The 24,254-nt window shown below is 35.6% G+C and overlaps 1 protein-coding gene and 1 long non-coding RNA gene across 5 annotated transcripts; both read left to right on the forward strand.

Moving 5' to 3' along the window:
* Nucleotides 1-4,050: 4,050 nt before the first annotated feature.
* Nucleotides 4,051-5,049, forward strand: LOC127076703 (uncharacterized). Its single transcript, XR_007786862.1, has 4 exons — nucleotides 4,051-4,277; nucleotides 4,346-4,411; nucleotides 4,661-4,753; nucleotides 4,937-5,049. It is a non-coding gene; the product is annotated as an uncharacterized LOC127076703 (long non-coding RNA).
* A 9,715-nt stretch (nucleotides 5,050-14,764) lies between these two features.
* Nucleotides 14,765-16,498, forward strand: LOC127076699 (imidazoleglycerol-phosphate dehydratase, chloroplastic-like). Of its 4 annotated transcripts, none has more exons than XR_007786858.1 (5): nucleotides 14,765-15,151; nucleotides 15,237-15,361; nucleotides 15,713-15,842; nucleotides 15,911-15,976; nucleotides 16,231-16,498. XR_007786858.1 is itself a non-coding variant. In XM_051018441.1 (4 exons), coding segments are annotated over exons 1-4 (462 nt in total). In that variant the 5' UTR covers nucleotides 14,770-14,904; the 3' UTR covers nucleotides 15,912-16,157. The 4 variants fall into 4 exon arrangements, 2 of the variants coding, with proteins under 2 accessions (XP_050874398.1, XP_050874397.1); XR_007786857.1 differs by having other exon boundaries at nucleotides 14,766-15,151; nucleotides 16,226-16,498; XM_051018441.1 differs by lacking the exon at nucleotides 16,231-16,498 and having other exon boundaries at nucleotides 14,770-15,151; nucleotides 15,713-15,801; nucleotides 15,911-16,157.
* Nucleotides 16,499-24,254: the final 7,756 nt, after the last annotated feature.

Genomic DNA, 24,254 nt, shown 5'->3' on the forward strand with positions numbered 1-24,254 from the left:
CGAGAAATTGTGTATTATCTTGACTCGTTAGGAAATGATTGGACAACATACCCGGATATGAAGGTCCTAATTGACACGTAAGTGAGAATGTTCAAAAATTTTCTTAGTTTATGTGAATTGTTCTAATTGCTTCATTTTTATTTTATTAGCGTCCTACAAGCTTTTCGGGCCCAACGAGATATCTAAACCTCAAGGAGGGGCGCCAACTCCATTACATGGATTAAAGTGGCGGTATATTTTTAATTACCACATTTTTTATTATATTAGTGATGACACTTGATAAAACTTAGGATTTATAATCCATATTTTTTTTTCATATGTAGTGTCCTCAACAACGTAATCAAATAGATTGCGGGTATTTCATGTTGAGGTTTATGCGAGATACTCTTGCTTTGGGCCGATTAAAGATTCCCACCGATGTATGTATTTCTAACTTATGAGTTATTTTTATATTTACACATATCTCATATAATTAAATAGTTGGAATTAATTCAAAATATGTTATATTATTATGTAGTACTTTGATGAATTCAAGTGTGCATTTTATACAAAGGATCAAGTGGACGAAATCAAAGAGGAGTGGTGTCAATTCATGATAAAGCTCAATGTTTGTTCATAAATTTGTGTAATTAATGTGTACATTTGTAGTATATGTTATGACTTGTAAATGTGTACATAAATTTATATATATTTTGATACATTTAAGGCAAAATTGGTTTGAATTGGTATATATATATATTTGTTAGCCAAAAATTGGTAGAAAAAAGGCCAAAATGGCATATATAAAATGTGATAATTGTCTGTCAAAATCTGGTTGAAAACAGGTAGAAATTATGGTTTATAAACTTGGAAAAAATGTGGTTTAAAACAAAAGCTTCAAAAATTTTCGTATACCTTAGACAGCGCTTTTGTAAAAAGCGCTGTCTAAGGGGGGGATTAGAAAGCGCTTTAGGCAAAAGCGCTGTCTAAGGGGGGGGCTTAGACAGCGCTTTTTGAAAAGCGCTGTCTAAGGTATACCTAAAAAAATTAAAATAGGAGGGTCTTAGAAAGCGCTTTTGGCCAAAGCGCTGTCTAAGGGGGTGGGGCTTAGACAGCGCTTTTCAAAAGCGCTGTCTAAGGTATACCTAAAAAATTTAAAATAAGAGGGTCTTATAAAGCGCTTTTGGCCAAAACGCTGTCTAAGGGGGGGGGGCTTAGACAGCGCTTTTAAGATTTAAAAAAGCGCTGTCTAAACCTTTAGCAGCGGAGGTTTAGACAGCGCTTTAAAGCGCTGTCTAAGGCTAAAAAAAGCGCTGTCTAAGGTCTTGTTTGTTGTAGTGCGAGTTGGAAGCGACAATTTCAAGACCGGTCAAAGATATTGTGAAGATGTTGAAGCGTCGACCTGAATATTGAAGTAATGTTGCATTTTATATTAAAATGATCTATGTAATCCTAATTTTATTTTATGAATGTTAATTTCATTTTGAAAAATTACATGTTTTTGATTCTGTTAGTGATGTGCCTGCGTTACGGAAATGTAATTAAGAAAACATTTTAGAGATGTATTTTTGGAATAAAAAAACCAAATAATAGGGCATCATTCAAAATAAAATGTATTGAGTGTGTGTTGGGGTGCATTCGGAGATGTATCTTCAAAAATTGAAGATATTTCTAGACTTTCGCGTGATACCTAAATAATATATAGGATGCATTAAGAAATCCTCAAAATTTTATAATTCATAAGTTAGTAACTAAAAATCTAAAATATCTCTAGCTAAGAAACTGACCAATAATGAGCCAAAAGAATAAACTTAAAAAGAGGCCTAGTAAACACCATACCTAGAATAGTATAATAAGCTGTTTGAACCATACATAAGGAATTGTATTTAAGTTATTTCCTTTTATTAATCAATTTGGAATCTGAAAATATGCGTGATTTTTTAAATTAATGACACGTTTAGTTTTCTTTAAAAGTAGTACTATTTAGTAGTATTATTTAGTAGTGAAGACTTGAGTCTTTAAGAGCTATGCTCGTATGATGGTTTCAAATTCGAATTCTGTTATGTGTAAATTGCTTATTAAAACAAAGAGTTTCTTTTTGTTATTTTTTAATGGACAATTATTAATTTTAAAACTATTTTTTAATTAATGGCACATAGTGCATTTTTGTAATATGTCGAATTTTTTATTTAATTAAATTTAATTAATAAAAGTAATAGATAGAAGTGTGAAGTTTAGTTAATGGAGTAATAGTGTGAAGTGTGAAGTTTAATTAATAAAACATGTAAATAGGTGAGTGGGTTTTTAATTAATTAATTATTTAAATTTATTTAATATTTATTAATTAGTACTATATTTTTTATTCAATTAATTTATTATGTTTTATAGATTTTGGCGGAATATATTGGTGGAAAGAGTTATAAGGTTATTATTTAGTACATATAATTAAGGAGTGTTTATGGATATTGGTCGACATACGAATTCGTTGATTCAAAGCGAACCAACATATGAATTGCTCGAACTCATTCATTTACAGGTATATTCAACCCAACCCTGATAATCCCGTATAATTTTGGTTCAGGTATCGAGCTTTAGTTTTGCAATCCGTAAACCAGTTCACCCAATCCATTGATGTGTCTCTAGTAATTTCTTCTTCTTCTTATTATTATTATAAATAAAAATATAAAATTAATATCTCACTAATAATCATAATTTTTCTAAAAAAAATTATTCTCCACGAATAATACTATTAGACCAATAAGTTTACATACTTCTAAGATTAAATGTTGTTTCTTATTTTCTTTTGTATAATTTCCAACTTATTTATTATACTTCTAAGATAAAATGTTGTTTCTTATTTTCTTTTGTATAATTTCTAACTTATTTATTTTACGGTAATAATATGTCCGGTTGAATTTTATATCATTATTAAGTGTTATGTCGTTTTGATGAATTTTATATTATTATCAAGTGTTATGTCGTTTTGATGAATTTTATTAGATAATATACGACATGTTTCATCGAATTTGAGTGCTATAAATGAATATGATTGTATTGAGTTGTGTTACATTTTTTAACCCATAAACAAAATCATAAAAAATATATTTTTTATTTGAAACATAATCCGCAAACTCAATCCCACTCAATTTATAAACGATCCGGTCGATTCAAGTCAATTTTAACAATGAAGTTACGGCGACGAAACCAACCCATTGAAGTTTGAACGGATTGAGTAACAAATTAAATTAAACCCGGTCAAATCCAACCTGTAAACACCCCAACATATAATACTTCTACACAAACAAACAAAAATTAATATTAAAAATAAAAATATTTGTCTTCTATAACATGAATAAATACACAAATTAATTCAATATAAATATTTAAATGAGAATAATTATTAGGCATTATCACGGTAAAATATTTCATAGGTGATCAAAAGTTTTATGCATTATTATGCATAATTAATTTTAATATAAAAAGTTTTACTCATCATCATCATTTATTTATATTATTTTATAAGTGATCAAAACAAAAATTAAACACATTCCAACCTTCAACACCTTCTAAATGTATTTCAATTAAATTCTACTTAAATTTGATTTTAAATGTGAAAAAATATTAAACCTTAAATTTAAACTTTAAACAAAATTTAATGTTAAATGAAAATAAATAATTAAATCCTATATTCTAAACCCTAAAACTAACTTCCTTAAAACAATTTCGTACTGATTTATATAGAGTCATCGAAAATAGCGGAAAATCAAGTCATAATTTGAAGGGTTGGAAGTTGATATGGTATGATATTGATTTAACAAATCATGCATAATTATGAAATTTCTATGAATTAGAAACACAGCTCTAAAATACTAACAATGACACAAAACACTACACTGCAAATTTCCAAACTGGTTCATATAAGAGAAGAAAATAAAACTATGAACGCTTAATGTACTTCATGCATTTAACAAAACAAACTAGGAATAAGATCCAAAAAAGTGCTAACCATCTTTGTATTTTTCTTGAAAACACTATATTACAAAGGATCACTGGCCTGTTAAGGAGAAAAAGAAGGAAAATGAATACGCTCCAACAGATCAAAATAAAGTTCGAAATGTTGGACGAACCAAAATAAAGTGGGGCACGATAAATCCTCGTTAGTATTAAATTGCGGGCTGCTAAAGAATTGGGCCGACCCGGTATTCAGGTTTCGTTAACGCGTTTGGTCTCTTCTATTGTCGTCGTGTCTGAGACTTGGTAGTGGAAGCTGCGTTCATCCTTCATCTTTGTTGTTCTAGGTATTAGCACTTTCCTTCTTCTTCAGCTTCTTCTTTAGGTGGTAATCGTTTCTGATTTGATTTTCCAGATTTTGGAGGTTCTGAATGCTCCTCGATTGGAGGTTTGGCGTGGTAATTGTGGTTGAGTCTGAGATGTAAGTTAGGCCTATTGATCTTGGTTATTTTTGCTGAACTCTTGTCGAATATTGTCTCTGCCTCTCATAAACCTGCATTTATTCCTTTTAAGGTCAATTTCACCTTACTTGTTGTTAGTGATGTTGGAATTCCTGTGGTCTTTACTTGTTGTTAGTGATGTTGAAGTTCTTGTGGTCTTTACTTGTTGTTAGTGATGTTGAAATTCCTGTGGTCTTTCTCCTTTTGCTGACTGCTCTTATCTTTGGCAGTGAAGCTATTTAGAATATCCTTAGTTATTCATCTGATTAGAGGCTTGGTTGTCATTGCTTTGCGGATTCATGGACATACTGCCCCTTGACAAGGTCGATTTTAGCCTTACCTTTAATGTTTTTAATGTATCTATACCATATGAGATTGTTGTTCATGTTAAAATTCTGGTGCCTCGATGGGTTATTAGATTGCAACAACACCTTTAGATTCGTTAATTGCTGTTTCTGTGCTATTATCCTTAGTATTCTTATGCATTTGCTGATTGTTGTTGACAGGGTGCTCTTTGCTCTTATTGCGACTTTGATTATTGCACTCTGTATGAATGTTGTTTATGCTATTATCTTCCGGATACTTGATAGCTTCTTTGTCATGTTGGTCTATCTCTGATGTTGCATGATTCTTGGTAGTAGGAGTACTGGGATTTGCCTGCTGCTATCAATGGGGGATGGTTACCTTATTTCTGGCTGGTCCACCACATGAGCTATAAAATAGGTAAGACTTGACCAACAATACCCTTCTTTAGTCCTAATAGTGTCCCAAAGCCAATCCATGAAATGGCTCTCCTGATTAGTTTGGTGATTATTTGAATTATTTGAATATCTGTGTTATTTGAATAATTGAATTTGATGAGTAGAAATATCAATTGTCTAGTAATGAGCCTAATTAATTAGAATGAGTGGATAAGTGGGTTACGTCCATTATGAGTTAAAAAGATAGTAAGAGTTTTGAATTTTTTTTTAAAATATCCAAAAATTTAAAAAAAATTTCAAAAATATACAATTTTTCAAAATAATTACACAAATGGCCAATTTTGGCCATTTTTTACACTAAGGCGCCACCCTAGTTGGCGCCTACCCTTAATGGGTAGGGCAAGTCGCCACTAGGAGTGGCGCCTATGCCCATTCCCTTTTTTTTTTTTTTTTTTTTTTTTTTAATGTTATTTTTTTTGTTTTTTTAATTTTTTTTTATTTATAAATTTATATATTTTATTAATTATATTAATTTATGTTAAGACATATATATAAATAAATTTTTTTACAAGATATATATATATATATATATATATATATATTAATTTATATATATATATTAATTATATATATATATATATATATATATATATATATATATATATATATATATATATATATATATATATATATATATTAATTTATATATATATATATTAATTTATATATATATATATATATATATATATATATATATATATATATATATTAATATAATTTATAAGTAATTAATATTATTTGTAAATTTTTGGAAAAAAAATTAATTTATATACGTATAAAGATATGATAAACAATATTTTTAAAGATAAAGATAAAGATATAAAGATAATAAACAGAAAATATTTTTATTTAAATAATAGACAAGACAAATATTACAAAGATATGATTAATCACATATGATGCGGTCCCTTGTACGATCCGCACGGGGGAGGTCTAGTTACTCGCCTAGACGGTTCACGTGGTGGTGGTGCTTCCCTATTACCACCCCTTGCCCTAACGCGCCCCCTTGCCGCTTGCCGTTGTGGTTGGGTCGAAGTCCCTTCAGTGCTGTAGGAAAGACGGGTCCCCTCTGCGCCCTCGAAGCTTTGTCTCGGTGGGACAAACTGACTACTGCTGGGTGCGCCCTCGAATTGTGGTCTTTGGTAGTTTAGGGTTGAATCGGGTTGGCCAAAGGGCAATGTTTGTTGTGGTGTGTAGTAGTCCTGTTGGTAGTCCTCTTGTATACCCGTGTCGGGGCTAGGTGGAGGACTGGAAGAGCTTGGGAAATTGTCGTGTTGGAAGTGTTGGGATTGGTGGAAGTAGGGGGATTGATATTGTGGTAGGTGTTGGGACTGTTGATGGTGGTGGGAATGTTGAGTTTGTTGTTGGTAGTCTTCATGGTATTGGGATTGAGTTTGTGGTATGTATTGTTGATTTGGTTGGGGTGTGGACATGTGTTGTGGTGGTTGTTGTTGGTAATATGGTGGTGGTGGTTGTTGTTGGTAATAAGGTGGTGGTGGTTGTTGTTGGTAAAATGGTTGTGGTGGTTGTTGTTGGTAATAAGGAGGTGGTTGTTGTTGTTGGGAATACTGCGGTGGTTGTTGTTGTTGGGAATACTGTGGTGGTTGTTGTTGTTGGAAATATGGTTCTTGCATCTGGGGATCGTCCAAATAGAACGGGTCAGACACAATCATTTCTGGATTGGTATTTGCTCTATACCAATCCACATATTCCCTTGTCGGCTTCATTTCGTTGGGCGCCACCGGAAATTGTAGAACATAGTGGGCACGGTCTTTCCACATTTTTCGAAACTCCTTAGCAAATTCCTTCCAATTTTGGGCATACCACTGGTGGCTGACTTTTTTTAGATGCCAAGGTTCCATAGACATTGGGGGGCCTGGGATTTCTTGATGCATTCCGAATTGAAGCTTGACACGGTCACTTTGGTGCATCTCCACAGTGGTGAACCGCATTATGGCCGTTTTTGCTGTCCAAACAGCTGCATCTTCGGGGTTGGGTTGATGTTCCAATCCCAAATATGGCCTCCAAATAAACTGCAAAGAAAAAAGTAAATATGTTATTTATCGAGAATGCATGACATTAATAAATCAGTTAGAAGTTTAGGGTTTAGTGGTAATACATCCTGTGCTCGGAGACGATCCAACAGTTGACGATAAAATATAATTTTATTTTTGGGGGTAAGACTGTAATCCAGTCCGGTTCTAATGAACCTAAACAAAAAAAGATAAATAATATTAGTTACAAATATTTATAGAATAAATATACAAAATGAAATAAGATCATAAATTTACCTAGTTGCGTAGGGGAAGGAGTAGTCATTAGGATTTTCTGGGGCTAGCCTCGGCAATCTCCACCACCCCCATGTTTGGAGCAAAAAAGCACATCCAGAAAATGTACAATGCTCATTTTGTGCATTTTTACACAAAGAGCTATATAGGAATGCTAATACTGCAGAACCCCAACTATATGTGCTTATTCTATCAATGTCCCCGAGCAAACTCAAGTACATAAAATTTATGCTATTTCCCGTCCCTTCGGGAAATAGCAAGTTCCCAAACAATAGCATAATGTAAACCCGGGTTTTTATGACTTTTTCTTGTTCGGAGGATTCCTCAGTCAAAGTTATGGAGTCGTGGTACAATTGTAGGCTAGATAATTTAATACCCTGACCCCTTGCTTTGGCAGACCCCTCACCCTCGACCAGATCTACCCCCAACATTTGAACACATATTTGGTTAGGCTGTTGAACATTTCCGGTCACAGGCTTACCATCTATTCTAAGACCTAAAAGCATGTACACGTCCTCTAATGTGACAGTACATTCACCAGTTGGTAGGTGAAAGGTGTGTGTCTCAGGTCTCCAACGTTCACACAGAGCCAAAATGAATTTGGCATCAATGGTGGCATTTACGACATGCATTACATGACCGAAACCCGCACGCTCTATGTAAGGTACGCACCATGGGTCTGGATAAGGCATTGGGTGTGAACGTTGACGAAATTTCTTGGGATCCTTTAAAAACAAACAATATAAAAAATCATTATATTGGACTTTTAAAAAACTAATTACAAACATACGAAAGAGGCAATGTTCAAGAAAAACTTACGAATGAGGCAATGTTTGCCCTAGTTCCTCTGTGTTCTTGGCCCATGGTAAGAAGCGACATGACTGCAATGTAGGAAGAAGCTTGGTGGATGAGAAGTTTCGCCTGAGTTCTCTGAATAAAAGTGTTAGTGGTTGATGAAAACTTGCAAGAATGACCCTCTATTTATACTCGTTTTCAAGTAGACTGAATATGCAAAAATGTGACAAGTGTAAGGCATGCGTGGTAGTGTTGGCATGCATTGGTGGAATCTGATGATGCAGAAACGTGACAAGTGGAAGGCATGCGTGGGAATCTTGCAGAATAGGTGCAGACTAGGTGGCAGTGTTGGCATGCATAGGTGCAGACTAGGTGGGAGTTGTCTTGTCTTGGGGAAGACTTGGTGGAATCTGATGATGCAGAAACGTGACAAGTGGAAGGCATGCGTGGGAATCTTGCAGAATAGGTGCAGACTAGGTGGCAGTGTTGGCATGCATGGGTGCAGACTAGGTGGGAGTTGTCTTGTCTTGGGGAAGACTTGGTGGAATCTGATAATGCAAAGGTATGACACGTGGAAGGCATGCATGGGAATCTTGCAGAATAGGTGCAGACTAGGTGGTGGTGTTGGCATGCATTGGTGCAGAGTAGGTGGTAGTGTTGGCATGCATTGGTGCAGACTAGGTGGGAGTTGTCTTGTCTTGGGGAAGACTTGGTGGAATCTGATGATGAAAAAATGTGACACGTGTAAGGCATGCGTGGGAATCTTATTTAAAATAAATAATTAAGCGTAAATAAGATTGAATATTATTTTAAACACATAATCACTATCAGTGATGGGAGTTGGCATGCATTAGTACAGACTTATGAAAGCGCTTTTAAGGTAAAAGCGCTCTTATAGGTCTCATGGGTTTCACACTTATGAAAGCGCTTTTAAGGTAAAAGCGCTCTTATAGGTCTCAGTCTCACACACTTATGAAAGCGCTTTTAGGGTAAAAGCGCTCTTACAAAATCGGTACTGCGTCTGAATCTGTTAATGCAGCTTACATATTTTCTAGAAAAGATCTTTCTCGGTATGTCTTTCAGCTTAGATATTATACAAACCCAAAGCATGTGTTTAATCATTTAGTATCTAGAATGAATCATTATGTTCAATTATTCATGTTAAGCTAATGAATCAAGTTACCAAAATATGTTAGTTATGTATGTTGCTTTATTATTTAAATCTATATGACCTCTTAGTAGTAAAGATCATGAGAAGGCATGCGTGGGAATCTGCCAGACTTGGTGGTGAAGACTTGATGGGGAACAGGCATGCATGGGAATCTCTGAGACTAAGTTCAGACTAGGTGGATAGGTTGGCATGCATTAGTACAGACTAGGTGGGAGTGTTGCATTCAAGGGTGTGACACGTGTAAGGCATGCGTGGGAATCTGCCAGACTTGGTGGTGAAGACTTGATGGGGAACAGGCATGCATGGGAATCTCTGAGACTAAGTTCAGACTAGGTGGATAGGTTGGCATGCATTAGTACAGACTAGGTGGGAGTGTTGCATTCAAGGGTGTGACACGTGTAAGGCATGCGTGGGAATCTGCCAGACTTGGTGGTGAAGACTTGATGGGGAACAGGCATGCATGGGAATCTCTGAGACTAAGTTCAGACTAGGTGGATAGGTTGGCATGCATTAGTACAAACTAGATGGGAGTGTTGCATTCAAGGGTGTGACACGTGTAAGGCATGCGTGGGAATCTGCCAGACTTGGTGGTGAAGACTTGATGGGGAACAGGCATGCATGGGAATCTCTGAGACTAAGTTCAGACTAGGTGGATAGGTTGGCATGCATTAGTACAGACTAGGTGGGAGTGTTGCATTCAAGGGTGTGACACGTGTAAGGCATGCGTGGGAATCTGCCAGACTTGGTGGTGAAGACTTGATGGGGAACAGGCATGCATGGGAATCTCTGAGACTAAGTTCAGACTAGGTGGATAGGTTGGCATGCATTAGTACAGACTAGTGAAGACTTGATGGGGAACAGGCATGCATGAGACTAAGTTCAGACTTGGTGGTGAAGACTTGATGGATAGGCAGTAAGATTCTTGCAGTATAAATAGTCACACACATTTTCGCAAAGGTATTCACAATATCTTCACAACAATCTTCACAAAACCTTGACAATATCTTCACAAAACCTTCACAAAACCTTCACAAAACCTTCACAATATCTTCACAAAACATGGCATCTTCATCACAATACAAAATCAAAGCTCACGTCAATGGTGAGACTTATGAATGTGATATGTCTGGCTTCCAATTTAGAAACACCGAATGCACACGTTTTTGTCTAAAAAGTGAAGCTGACTTCTCTTACCTGAAGAGGAAGATTGAGTCCAAACTAAGACAACCCGTGTCCCAAATTTTTTATCAACAACCTTTTTTTTCAGAAAACAATTCTGTCAAGTTTTATAAGTCATTGATTCAAAATGACATGGAGACACAATACATGCTTCGTAACCATGAGTACTCTGGTTACGAATACATAGTGTTGTACATTGTGTTGGAACAACCTCAACCAACTCAGAATATTCAATCACAGGTTATTAATCCTGTGATTGATGACGAACAAGATGCTGAGCACCACGTTGAAGACGATGTGGTTGATGATGCTGAAGACGTGGTTGATGACTTGGTGAACCGTCATTCTGAAGACGAAGACCAAGCTGAAATACCTATAGCGCAACGCTACTCACCTCCTGCGCACTTCACAACACTTAACTTGGGCGAGGATGAGCCCTCATCAGATATGTTCTACAACCCATATATGAGGTCTGATGAGGACTTAAAGAAGGGTGACCAATTTCGGACCAAGGAAGAGTGTCTGTTAGCAATAAAGAACTGGCACTTGAAAAATTGTGTTGACTACGATGTTATCAAATCAAATCCGGAAAGATACGTTATTGTATGCAAAAATCCGGAGTGTGGATATAGGTTGATGGCATCGTACAAGAAGAAGCATAATGCGTGGGTGATAGGGTCCATATCTCAAGCTCACATTTGCGTCAACACCAACATGGCACAGGATCATCGCAAACTTAGCCATGACATGATCTGCCATTCCATATTACCTCTAGTTGAGGCTGACCCGTCACTGAAGGTCAAAACAATTATCTCCCATTGTGTGGCTGTTTTCAAATATACACCGTCATACAGAAAGGCTTGGTTAGCGAAAACCAAGGCAATTGAATTGGTGTACGGTAACTGGGAGGAATCATACAAACAACTACCACGCTACCTGGCTGCACTACGATTGTATTCACCTGGGACGGTTACTATAATGGAGACCTTGCCTGCACAATCCCCTGACGGAACTCGTCTAGAAGGTAATGGAATTTTCCATAGACTTTTCTGGGCATTCCGTCCCTGCATCATCGGGTTCACATTCTGCAAACCACTTGTTCAAGTCGATGGAACTTGGCTGTATGGGAAATACAAAGGATCGTTACTGATGGCGGTCGCACAAGATGGCAATTCAAATATTTTCCCAATAGCCTTTGCATTGGTGGAAGGAGAAACGGCTGCTGCTTGGAGTTTCTTCCTTAAGAATCTTCGAACGCACGTGACTCCACAAGCTGGCATCTGCGTGATCTCTGACAGGCACGCTTCAATAGACAGTGCATACAATAATCCAGCAAATGGTTGGCATGACCCCCCGTCTACCCATGTCTACTGCATCAGGCATATTGTTCAAAAATTTATGCGGGAGTTCAAGGATAACTTCTTGAAGCAACATTTGATAAACGCGGGGTATGCCTTAAACCAACCTGGATTCCAATACTATCGCCGGGAAATAGTGTTGGCAAATTCTGATGCAGGGAGGTGGATCGATAATATCGACCGAGCGAAGTGGACTAGATCATATGACGATGGGGTGAGGTGGGGCCACATGACAACAAATCTTGTGGAATCAATGAACGGCGTGTTTAAGGGCATACGTAACCTCCCGGTAACCGCATTGGTGAGTGCGACGTATTTTCGGATGGCAACGTTGTTCGTAACAAGAGGCAGGCGCTGGAATGAAGTGTTGCAGACGAGTCAAGTATATAGTGATGCCTGCATGAAGTTTATGAGGCAGGAATCTGCCAAAGCCAGCAGCCATCGGGTTACGGAATTCGACCGCCATGGCCACACTTTTAGTGTCAAGGAAACAATTGACCACAACCAAGGGCTGCCCAGACAAGAGTATAGGGTCCTAATACCAGACCGTTGGTGCGACTGTGGTCAATTTCAGGCCTATCGTATGCCTTGTTCCCATGTCATTGCAGCGTGTTCACACAGCCACTTCGATGCATTATCGCTAGTGTCTCCAATCTACAAAGTTGCAACATTGCTCAATGTATACGACAATCCCTTTCCGGTGGTAGCATTGGAGGCGTATTGGCCAGAGTATGACGGGGAAATTGTTTGGCACAACGAATCGATGCGGCGGAATAAAAGTGGTCGCCCAAATAGCAGGCGCATTAGAACTGAAATGGACGTCGCAGAGAAAATGCAGAGGAAGTGTAGCATATGTAGACAACTAGGGCATAATAAGAACAAATGTCCATATCGTGGATCTAGTTCCACAACTTAGTTTTCACTTTCATAAATCTGTGTACCAAAATCATTTTAAATTAAAGTTTACTTTTTATTCCAAATAGAAGATGACACTTGAACAACAAACACAAACATCTAACATTACAACACCAATTACTAAAACAAAAACAAATACTGGAACAAAAACAAGTACTAAAACAAGAACAAGTACTAGAACAATAACAAATACAACAACAACATGACAAACAACCATTAAAATCTAAGAAATTACAACAGTTAACACTATGTCGTCTGATCCATGCATCATTTGGATGCAATCAATGTCGCTTTCAACTTCAACCCACCAACGTATCGTTTCTCCAGTTTCAAATGAGAACCTTGTTCTAAGCCTCTGAATCCTTCTGATGACTTCACCAGGTTGGTAATCTCCCTCTAACCAAGACATCAAAGACCTTTTTAGTTGGTCTAACGAACGGATGTTCCAAAATTTCATCTCCATTGGGGGTTTCAAAGGCGAGAAAATAACATGCCCATCCCTTTTTAAGATTACTGGTTCAGGATCCGGGCGCCTTGATGACGTTCGCTGCCATGACGACGGTCTTGGGGATGCCATGAACTCAACTTGATACAGAAAGTGATAGGAAACAGTGGTGAAGAAAATGTAAGGAAATAACACTTTATTTATAGGAAAAGATCTGGGTTGTACACCAGTCTACCTAATCCTAATTAGTGTCGCACTTGATTACTTAATCTTATATGGAATTAGGGTTTCAATTAGGTCATAACTACCAAACTCTAATTATAACCGATCAATAAACCCTAATTATAATTGATATATAGATGATTAACCCTAATTCTTCCAAAAAATTTTAAATAATAATAATTACTTATAAATTAAATTAGTATATATAAATTAATATATATATATATATATATATATAATATATATATATATATATATATATATATCTTCTAAATAATTTTATTTATATATATGTGTTAATATAAATTAATATAATTTAGAAAAAATATAAATTCATAAATTAAAAAAAATTAAAAAAAAAAAAAAAAACAAAAAAAAACATATTTAAAAAAAAAAAAAAAAAAAATTTAAGGGTAGGCGCCACTCCTAGTGGCGACTTGCCCTACCCTTTAAGGGTAGGCGCCAACTAGGGTGGCGCCTATGTACAAAATTAGGGCAGAAATTGCCCAATTTTGTAATTTTTTGGAAAAAATGGATATTTTTGAATTTTTTTTAAAAATACTGGATATTTTAAAAAAAAATTCAAGAGTTTTAGAGATTAAAGTTAGTTTTGTAAAACAAGAGAAGAAGAGAGAATATAAGAGAAGAGAAGAGAAAAAGGAGAAGAGGAAACTAGAAGAAGAAGAACCTAGAGATTTCATCTATACTAAGGTAAGGGTGAGATTTCAAGTGGTTATGGGTAAACATAATGTATGTAATGTAGGTGGGTTAAATATCATGAACTTAAGATTTGTGGATTTTGATTTTTGAGAAACCCTAACATGTGTTTATGTTTTAAAGCATGAAATTGATGTTTATGTTATGCTATGATGTTTCTATATTGAATTCCATGAATGATTATGGGTATAGAACATGATTTTTTTTACTAGCTAATAATAATAAAGCTATATTTTTTAGATAATGTTTTTTTCTTTTTTCACATTTTATTAAAAAACAAAGTTAAACTACTCTCCAAAAATAGAGAGATTTGAAGGGTAGAAAATATAGATCTATATATTTAATCTTTTAATACAAAAATATTATTTTATTTAATGTAATATATAAATATAATATAATATAAGTTTTATTTTCTCTCTATTAAATTCTTTCCCTATCAATTTTGAATCAAACATGTAATCCTTAAAATCTCTTTTCCTTCTTAAATTTTGTGTGTGTGACCTTTTCACAACAAACACACAATCACTTCTTTTGTTGTGCCTTGTTTGGTTTGTTTATTCATTTCACCAAACTCACAATCACAAATTCATCACAACCCGAAACGCGTTTTCCTCCTCTACCTAATGGAGTTGTATGCATCGTCTCATTCCCTTCCAAACTACCCTTCCTCTTTCCTCTTCAAACCTAAGATCACCACTTTCCGCACAACCCTTTTCCCAACAAAATTCGCACCTTTCAAAGCTTCATTCTTTTCACCAAATCACCTCACTCTCACTACCCCTATGAATCCTCCCACAACATCTATTTCCTCTGCTGCTTTTGTGGAACACAACAACGGTTCAACCTCAACTTCTTTGCCTTTTCACCCAGGTCGATTTCATGTTCAGTAGTTTATAATATAGTTTCTTACGTGTGGTTTTTTTATGGCTGATAATGCTTGTTTGGTTTTTTTTAGAGACTAGAGTTGGAGAGGTGAAAAGGGTCACTAAGGAGACTAATGTATCTGTCAAAATTAACTTGGATGGTTCTGGTGTGGCTGATTCTAGTACTGGAATTCCCTTCCTTGATCATATGCTAGATGTCAGTAATTTTGCTGTCAAATTATTTCTTGTACCTTTTTGTTGCAGACATTTTTTGATAAATCCTATGCTAGATAAAGAAATGTCTTTTCTCAAACCAAACAGGCCCTTGGTGTTAGCATGCGAAATGAGGCATAAAAGGCTAGGTAGATGGATGTAGGAGTAGAATTAATAACTATCTTTTGTTGTTGTGAATTGCTTCTTCGGATAGATCTGAGTCATAATCTGATCACAATTCACAGTTAGAAGTTTACTTTTTGCTTTCTTGATGCAAACTAAGTACTGTCGATGCTATAGACTATAGAGTTTGTTCGATGAAGAAAACTGAACTTGATTGTGATTGTTTGTTCAGCAACTTGCTTCACATGGGCTATTTGATGTACACGTGAAGGTTTCGTTAACGCGTTTGGTCTCTTCTATTGTCATCGTGTCTGAGACTTGGTAGTGGAAGCTGCGTTCATCCTTCATCTTTGTTGTTCTAGGTATTAGCACTTTCCTTCTTCTTCAGCTTCTTCTTTAGGTGGTAATCGTTTCTGATTTGATTTTTCAGATTTTGGAGGTTCTGAATGCTCCTCGGTTGGAGGTTTGGCGTGGTAATTGTGGTTGAGTTTGAGATGTAAGTTAGGCCTATTGATCTTGGTTATTTTTGCTGAACTCTTGTCCAATATTGTCTCTGCCTCTCATAAACCTGCATTTATTCCTTTTAAGGTCAATTTCACCTTACTTGTTGTTAGTGATGTTGGAATTCCTGTGGTCTTTACTTGTTGTTAGTGATGTTGAAGTTCTTGTGGTCTTTACTTGTTGTTAGTGATGTTGAAATTCCTGTGGTCTTTCTCCTTTTGCTGACTGCTCTTATCTTTGGCAGGGAAGCTATTTAGAATATCCTTAGTTATTCATCTGATTAGAGGCTTGGTTGTCATTGCTTTGCGGATTCATGGACATACTGCCCCTTGACAAGGTCGATTTTAGCCTTACCTTTAATGTTTTTAATGTATCTATACTCTATGAGATTGTTGTTGATGTTAAAATTCTGGTGCCTCGATGGGTTATTAGATTGCAACAACACCTTTAGATTCGTTAATGGCTGTTTCTGTGCTATTATCCTTAGTATTCTTATGCATTTGCTGATTGTTGTTGACAGGGTGCTCTTTGCTCTTATTGCGGCTTTGATTATTGCACTCTGTATGAATGTTGTTTATGCTATTATCTTCCGGATACTTGATAGCTTCTTTGTCATGTTGGTCTATCTCTGATGTTGCATGATTCTTGGTAGTAGGAGTACTGGGATTTGCCTGGTTATCTATGTTTATAACGTACCTAAGGTTGCTGCTATCAATGGGGGATGGTTACCTTATTTCTGGCTGGTCCACCACATGAGCTATAAAATAGGTAAGACTTGACCAACAATACCCTTCTTTAGTCCTAATAGTGTCCCAAAGCCAATCCATGAAATGGCTCTCCTGATTAGTTTGGAGGTTAAGTTTTTGATTTAAGTTTCCTCTATAATAAGCCACTTGGGGGCACAATATGGGACAGTTAATGCCGCTTTTGCTGAGCTCACTTCTCACAGGTATACCATTTGTTGAGAATGTGCCAACCAATAACTTTAACTCTACGGTGACCTTTTAATTTATAGAACCTCTTCCATATTGCTGCATTGCCCTGATAGTTGTAGGGACCAGGGGTATTGAGAGAGTGAAGGTTATGGTTTATGGAACCATTGATAACCAGATTTAAACCAGAGTAGTCATTAGCGGGTCCTATCTCGCTAAAGCGAAGCGGAGGACACCGCTACGGGAAGAGCCTTAGTTTTGCCGAACACTTTAGCGGCCTCTATAGGGTAAATAGCGGGATAGCGCGTTTCCCGCCCCATAACAGTTTATGGCCCGCTATTCATGAATTACTACTCTATTATAAACACTGATGTGGGTTCATTATGTAATGATTGAATATGGACAACCCTAATTTTATAAATACTTACATAAGATGGTGGAAAATTAAACAAAAATGAATAGGAGTATAATTTACAGCAGAAGATTGAATGCATTATTAATTATGTGGTAGCTTATGAACTGCAGTTACAAGACATGATTAAATGCATTTATTATCTATGCAAATTATTCACAATAAGATATGCCACTATGAAAACATAACTAAGCCTAAGCGTCCTAGCATTGATCTGGTCTTCCAGAGCAGAATTTGCAGAAGATGCTGTTGCGTCGACATCTGCGTCGATAGCTGCGTCGACAGCTATGTCGACAACTGCGTCGGCAGCAGCCCCTGCTGAGTTGACTGCAACTGCAGCTGCGGCAGAGGCTGCAGCCACGACGTCTTCGACATTTGCATCTGGTTCCCCAATTTCACCTGGGTTTTGTTTTTTTTTGAAGAACTCGAGCCTCTTCTTTAACAATTCTGTGAGTGTATGACTCTGAGTTACAATCTTTTCTATGGACAACACAACCACAAATGTAGTCAACAAGAGCCATATGAGCGCCGTAAAAGCGGCCAACCATACTGAAACGAACCATATCATGAAGAAGGAAGATATGCACACCACCATCATCATTATTACTGAAGGAATAGCCGCACTGTTAGAGGATTTAATAGCAGCTCCAGTAATAGAATGAAGGAAAGAAACATGGAATGAAAGTGCCAAAATCATTAATAGACTATGGAAATGTTGTCTTGATTTGGTGTCTTCAATCTTTGTCTGGAGAAAGATAACTGATAGTGTGCCATTAACTACAAGTAGAAGGTATGTAAAGTTCATTAGTGATGAAATTGAATTTTCCATGTTTGACAGAGCTTGATAAAAAAAAGTAGAGAAATGGAAGAAAAAATAATAACAAATGTAGCGGGTGGGATGAAGTCTTAAACGTAGGTGGGATGAATTATATAACTGAGTCTTGAATGTACTTTATATCTCTACACCTACACCATATAGTTTCAATTTTTTATTATTAATTTCTTTCTCCTATTATTTTAATGAATATATATATATATATATATATATATATATATATATATATATATATATATATATATATATATATATATATATATATTCAAATAATACGAGAAAGAAATTAATAATAAAAAATTGAAACTATATGATAAATTGAAACTATATGGTATAGGTGTAAAGATATATAGTAGTTTGAAAAATTTGTTAGGTTTGAGGAGTTAGTTGCAAGTGATTAACTACTCTAACTTCCTAAGGATTTTTTCAAAATTAACCCAACTAATGTTCGTTATAACTTCCTTAATAATCTATCACAATTTAAAATTATAATTAAAGTATTTAACTTTATAATACATTTTAGCATATTGAAAAAAAATTGTTCATTTGTATGGAGAAATTACTATTAAAGTATTCATTCTGCAATAAATTATAAGTAAATTTCAACTAATTTATTTGTAATAAAAAGATAAACAAAAACTGGTTTAAATTTTTCTATATATTAGTTATATTAAAAATACTTTTTATTGAGTTCCTTAAAAAATATCTTGCAAATATTTATAGTTTGTGATATTATATCAATTTAACAACAATTTAGAATTATTAAAAAAAAAGTAAATATAAATACTGAAACACCATAAATTTAACATCAAAGTAACAAAAATAAAACTTTAAAAATCAGAAACTAAAATTTAAAATAAAGGAAAACAAAGGAAAGAATCGTTATATAATCTAAAGAAACTTAAAACCTCTTCAAGACTCACACCCAGTACATTCAAGACGCAGTTATATAATTCATTTCACCTACATTTAAGACTTTATCCCACCCGCTATATTTGTTACTATTTTTTCTTCCACTTCTTTACTTTCTTTATCAAGCTCTGTAAAACATGGAAAATTCAATTTTAACACTAATGAACTTTACATACCTTTTACTTGTAGTTAATGGCACACTATCAGTTATCTTTCTCCAGACAAAGATTGAAGACACCAAATCAAGACAATATTTCCATAGTCTATTAATGATTTTGGCACTTTCATTCCATGTTTCTTTCCTTCATTCTATTACTGAGCTGTTATTAAATCGTCTAACAGTGCGGCTATTCCTTCAGTAATAATGATGATGGTGGTGTGCATATCTTCCTTCTTCACGCTATGGTTCGTTTCAGTATGGTTGGCCGTTTTTACGACGCTCATATGGCTCTTGTTGACTACATTTGTGGTTGTGTTGTCCATAGAAATTGTAACTCAGAGTCATGTACTCACAAAATTGTTAAAGAAGAGGCTCGAGTTCTTCAAAAAGAAACAAAACCTAGGTGAAATTGGGGAACCCGATGCAAATGTCGAAAACGTCGTGGCTGCATCCTCTGCCGCAACTGCAGTCAACTCAGCAGGGGCTGCTGTCGACGCAACAACATCTTCTGCAAATTTTGCTCTGGAAGACCAGATCAATGCTAGGGCACTTAGGCTTAGTTATGTTTTCATAGTGGCATATCTTATTGTGAATAATTTGCATAGATAATAAATGCATTTAATCATGTCTTGTAACTGCAGTTCATAAGCTACTATATATATATATATATATATATATATATATATATATATATATATATATATATATATATATATATATATATATATATATATATATGTGTGTGTGTGTGTGTCAGGTGACCGTGTCAGGCCTCTTGTACAAGGGTTTTTTGCTCTTTTGCGTGCCGGACTCTCGCACTGTCGTGTTCTGAGTTCTCTGGTTCTTCTACCTGGATCTGTCGGACAAAAACACAGCTATTCCACGCATAAAATCAAGATAAACAAAGTAAAACATAACAAAGATTAAAAATGCGTAAATAAAATAATGGAAGTAAAACTACTCGAATTGTACCTTAAATGCTTGCACAGTGTATCAAATGTCTCTGTTTTGCGTCGGATCAGTAATGAAAACTTACTATAAATGGTGACTGATCACAACCCCAAACTTAGCTCATTGTTTGTCCTAAGTAATGTTTCATTATCACTCCCCAGAATTCTTTATGCTTTTCACCATTGCTGAGATCATTCGCGAACATCTTCCCTTTTCCTTCCACAAGTCCTGCCCATCCTCATAAGTCATCATTCACACTTCCACTTCAAAGCATCGTTTCACCTGTCAGCTTATTTCACATTCTCACCAATTCTCTCGGGTAAGCTGTTTACACTCATAATTCAAAGTATGCAATATCACTCACAAGTTTGAATAGTCTCTCTTTTCTCATCACTTACACCTAACACACACTTTTGAGGTCTTTCGGGTTGTAGCTTGGCTTGGGTTAGGGTATGGATTAAAAAAAAGGAAAACAAAGGGCTTTTGGTTCAGAGTCGATGTTACATCATGTGTTTGTTTCTTTTATTTCCTCGATTTTCTTTTCTTATTTCTTGAATTTTTACCGACTGCCCTTTTCCGTGCTTCTTTCTTTTGAATCATCGAGTATTTGATTTTTTTTCTTTCTTTTTCTCGATTCATCAAATTTTCTTTTTCTTTTGTTTTTGCATTTTCTAGGGCTTTGAGAGCTTTTGGGGTTTTTATCCCAAACTTAGCTTTTCAACACAGCTAGAATATATTTTCATGACTCTGAACAGGGAAGGGAAGTGTTTTGGCCAATGGTTACATTCATGGTGTTTTGGCCAATGGTTACATTCATGGTGTTTTAAACAAAAAATTGGATATAGGCTCAAAGGGGGTTAATGAGGGATATAATAATTCGGGATGGCTAGAAAGGCTCGGGGTTAATTACAAACAACGTGCCTCAGTGTGTGTATCATGCAGTGACAGTCCCAGAGAGTCTACACAAATTTAGAGTGATAAAGACAAACCTGAATGACGCTCATGATGATTAATGTGTTTGGCTTTTTATGACTCACTTGGTTTGGTTCAGCTTTGACAGGATCCACAATGCTCCTTAATTTGGTGCAATTGCTTTCTTACTTCGGAATGTGCAGGATACTCGTGTCGGTTAAGCTGTATACGTTGCGTCCGATCTTTACTTTCAGCAGTGTCACTTTCTGGGGAGATCCTTCACAACAAGCCATGGTGAGTGGTGTGATCTTTCATCCACTCTCAATTGTGATCATTACTTTCCCAACCTGTCAACACATACTTGACACACACACTTGCAGCATAATGTACATTCAACAGACAAATTCAATCTAGAATACAAAATTAAAAAGTAAAAATAACACAAAACAAATTACCAATAAAAGACATAAAATCTCCCCCACACTAGAACTCAACATTGTCCACAATGTTTGTGAACAAGCACGGAGGAGGGAACTTACAGGGTCCTACTCAGGAGGTGGGTGCGGGAAATGCAACATCAACTGTCGCATCATGCTGCTCATTTCATCCAACAACGCTCCCTGACGGGCTTGCTCGATGCCTCGCCTTTGTTTTTCAGTCCTCAAATCACCTATCTCGGTCTGTACCGAGCTCCATTGGTCAGTTGACCAAGATGATGAACCCACCGCCTGCTGGGTGGGTTCCTGATGCTGTGGGACAAACTGCTCAGGAGGTGCTTGAGGATCTTCCTCTTCTATTTCCGTTTCTTCTGCCTGGTCATCTACAAATTACTCACCTGTATTAAAATGGTCAGTTTTGTGGCCCTCATCCGCATCGGGATCGGTGCTCACATACAACCAATTCGCACCGTCAGTAATAGCCACTCTGTCCGGATCTGGCAGAGCGATGATAAACCTTTTATGAATGAGTACGGAATAATAAGTAGGGGCAACCACAATCATACCTTGGGAAATCAGAGCAGACATGTCAATTTTTGTATTACCTGCAATTGGCGTGTCCTCGAGAGCCTGATACCCGAAATGCAATGCAATTTGGGTGATCATACCTCCCACGGATATGCCTCCAGAGTTCGCTCGGCCGACTCTCCCCAGGTAGTCTACTGCAAAGGCAGCTACATTGATGGTCTTGGTTTGAGCCATCGAGTATATGAAGAATAGCTCTCTCTGAATAGCTACTCCAGTGCTGTCGCCTCTACCGAACAGGGATCTCAATTTTAATTAAGTTTTTTAAATAATTTATTTAAAAAATAATTCAAATTTTAAAAGGAAGTATTGGTCTTAAAATCTCAATTTCATGGATAATACACATTTGACCCATTTTATACAGTATCTCTTGAATTATAGAGTACATCAATGGATAGGCAATATACATTAAACGTTTTTTTTAATAACACGATGCGGGACAAGAAAAGTCGCTAGATTCTCACCATTTGCACATGGGCCTTCAGAGGAATCAATAGTATCAAGTTTCTATTGTTCTCCATTTCATATGAAATGTATATCACCAGGAAATGTCTGTTTTTATTGCGTCTTGTTTAAAACTGGAAGGAAACAATGTAAAGTTGTGCTTGAAAAGCTCTATGCAAATCTTCTTTACAAATTTGAAATTTTTTAGTTCTTAGATGTTTCCTGCATCTCAAACTTCAACTGGCACCACCAAAGGTTTATTAATCTAACAAACCAATTTATGATTTGTTTCATTGTATTATGTTTTGTCAGACATTGATAAACATGTATACTTGATTGAAAATATTCTCCAATTGATTTATAGATAATTATCCCTTAAAATGCCTACCTTAAGATAAAGTTGTCATCTGTGACTTTGATCTATGCCGTGAGTTCATCAAATTTTTGCAGCGGAAGAGTCTTGGTAATAATGTATGCAAACTAGTCTTTGGTAGAGATATTAGAAACATGTAAACAGTTTGCTTGAAATGCAATAATTCTTAAAACGGTTGGATCATAACAATTATGTGTTTAGGTATCGAGTACGAGGATGAAGTTATTGTTAGAGATATATTTAGGACTCATCATAAATTGTTCAACACATTTTCTACTATGTTCATATTTGATTCAACATACAAAACCAATAAGTATAGACTTCCATTATTGAAAATGGTTGGTGTTATCTCAAATGAGAATACCTATTCTATAGAGTTTGCATTTCTAGAGAGTGAAAAAGAGGAGAATGTTATGAGATGCCTAAAGTGATTGTTACCGACTGCGATATCGCCTTGATGAATTCGGTTGCAAAGGTATTTCCTACTTATTATTTATTACTTTGTAGATATCACATAACAAAGAGTGTGAGAAGTCCAAGATGGAAAAATTGTGAAGACGAGTGTGGTTGTGGAAAAAATAATGGATGCATATTGTAAATTCTTCCACAAAATAATTATATGCCGATTCCATTATGCATTACATTAAAGTGCGCAAAAAGTACCATAGTTTGTGGAAATATATTGAAAGCACAATTCTTGACTAGGTGAAGGAGAATATTATTTGTGTTTGGACCGATCAGATTAGACACCTTGAAAATACAACAACTAATCGAGTTGAGTCTACCCATGCTATATCGAAGAATTGGTTGAAAAATAATAAGAGCGATTTGTGTAGAGATTGAGACTTCGTGAATCAAATGATTCAGAACCAGCATAATGAGATACAAACATCATTTGGTCAGAGCGTCACTGTTTTAGAATACATATTTCAAGACAACAATCTTTATTCTCAGTTGGTCAGTAACATATCTCGAACGAGTTTGAATTATATTTTTCACGAAGTTAAACGAACTGATAATGTAGGTTCCGATAACGCTAAGTGTGGGTGCACAATTGTGAAAAAATATGATCTCCTGTATGCTTGTGCTATTGCAAAAAAGATGAAACTTACTAGTCTGATAAATGTTTTGATTCGTTTTAATTTTTTTTAGTCGAATAAATAAGTGTATGTAATTGTGTCTCAATATTAATAAAGTGTAATATATCCAATTTCTTAATATTTTAATACTTTTTTTTATCTTTCCCATTACACTAGTTCATTTGTTAAAAAATATTTTCACTTAACTTCTATTTTCAAAAGTTATGTGTTATGTTTAAAC

Source organism: Lathyrus oleraceus, chromosome 4 (genome assembly GCF_024323335.1).
Source record: "Lathyrus oleraceus cultivar Zhongwan6 chromosome 4, CAAS_Psat_ZW6_1.0, whole genome shotgun sequence".
Lineage (NCBI taxonomy): Eukaryota > Viridiplantae > Streptophyta > Magnoliopsida > Fabales > Fabaceae > Lathyrus > Lathyrus oleraceus.

Excerpts from the sequence above, each read along its gene's own strand:
- LOC127076699 (XM_051018440.1), top strand. The coding sequence starts at position 14,905 with ATGGAGTTGTATGCATCGTCTCATTCCCTTCCAAACTACCCTTCCTCT. Across the intron at positions 15,152-15,236 it reads TTCTTTGCCTTTTCACCCAG|AGACTAGAGTTGGAGAGGTG; the intron begins GTCGATTTCATG and ends GGTTTTTTTTAG. Across the intron at positions 15,362-15,712 it reads TCCTTGATCATATGCTAGAT|CAACTTGCTTCACATGGGCT; the intron begins GTCAGTAATTTT and ends TTGTTTGTTCAG.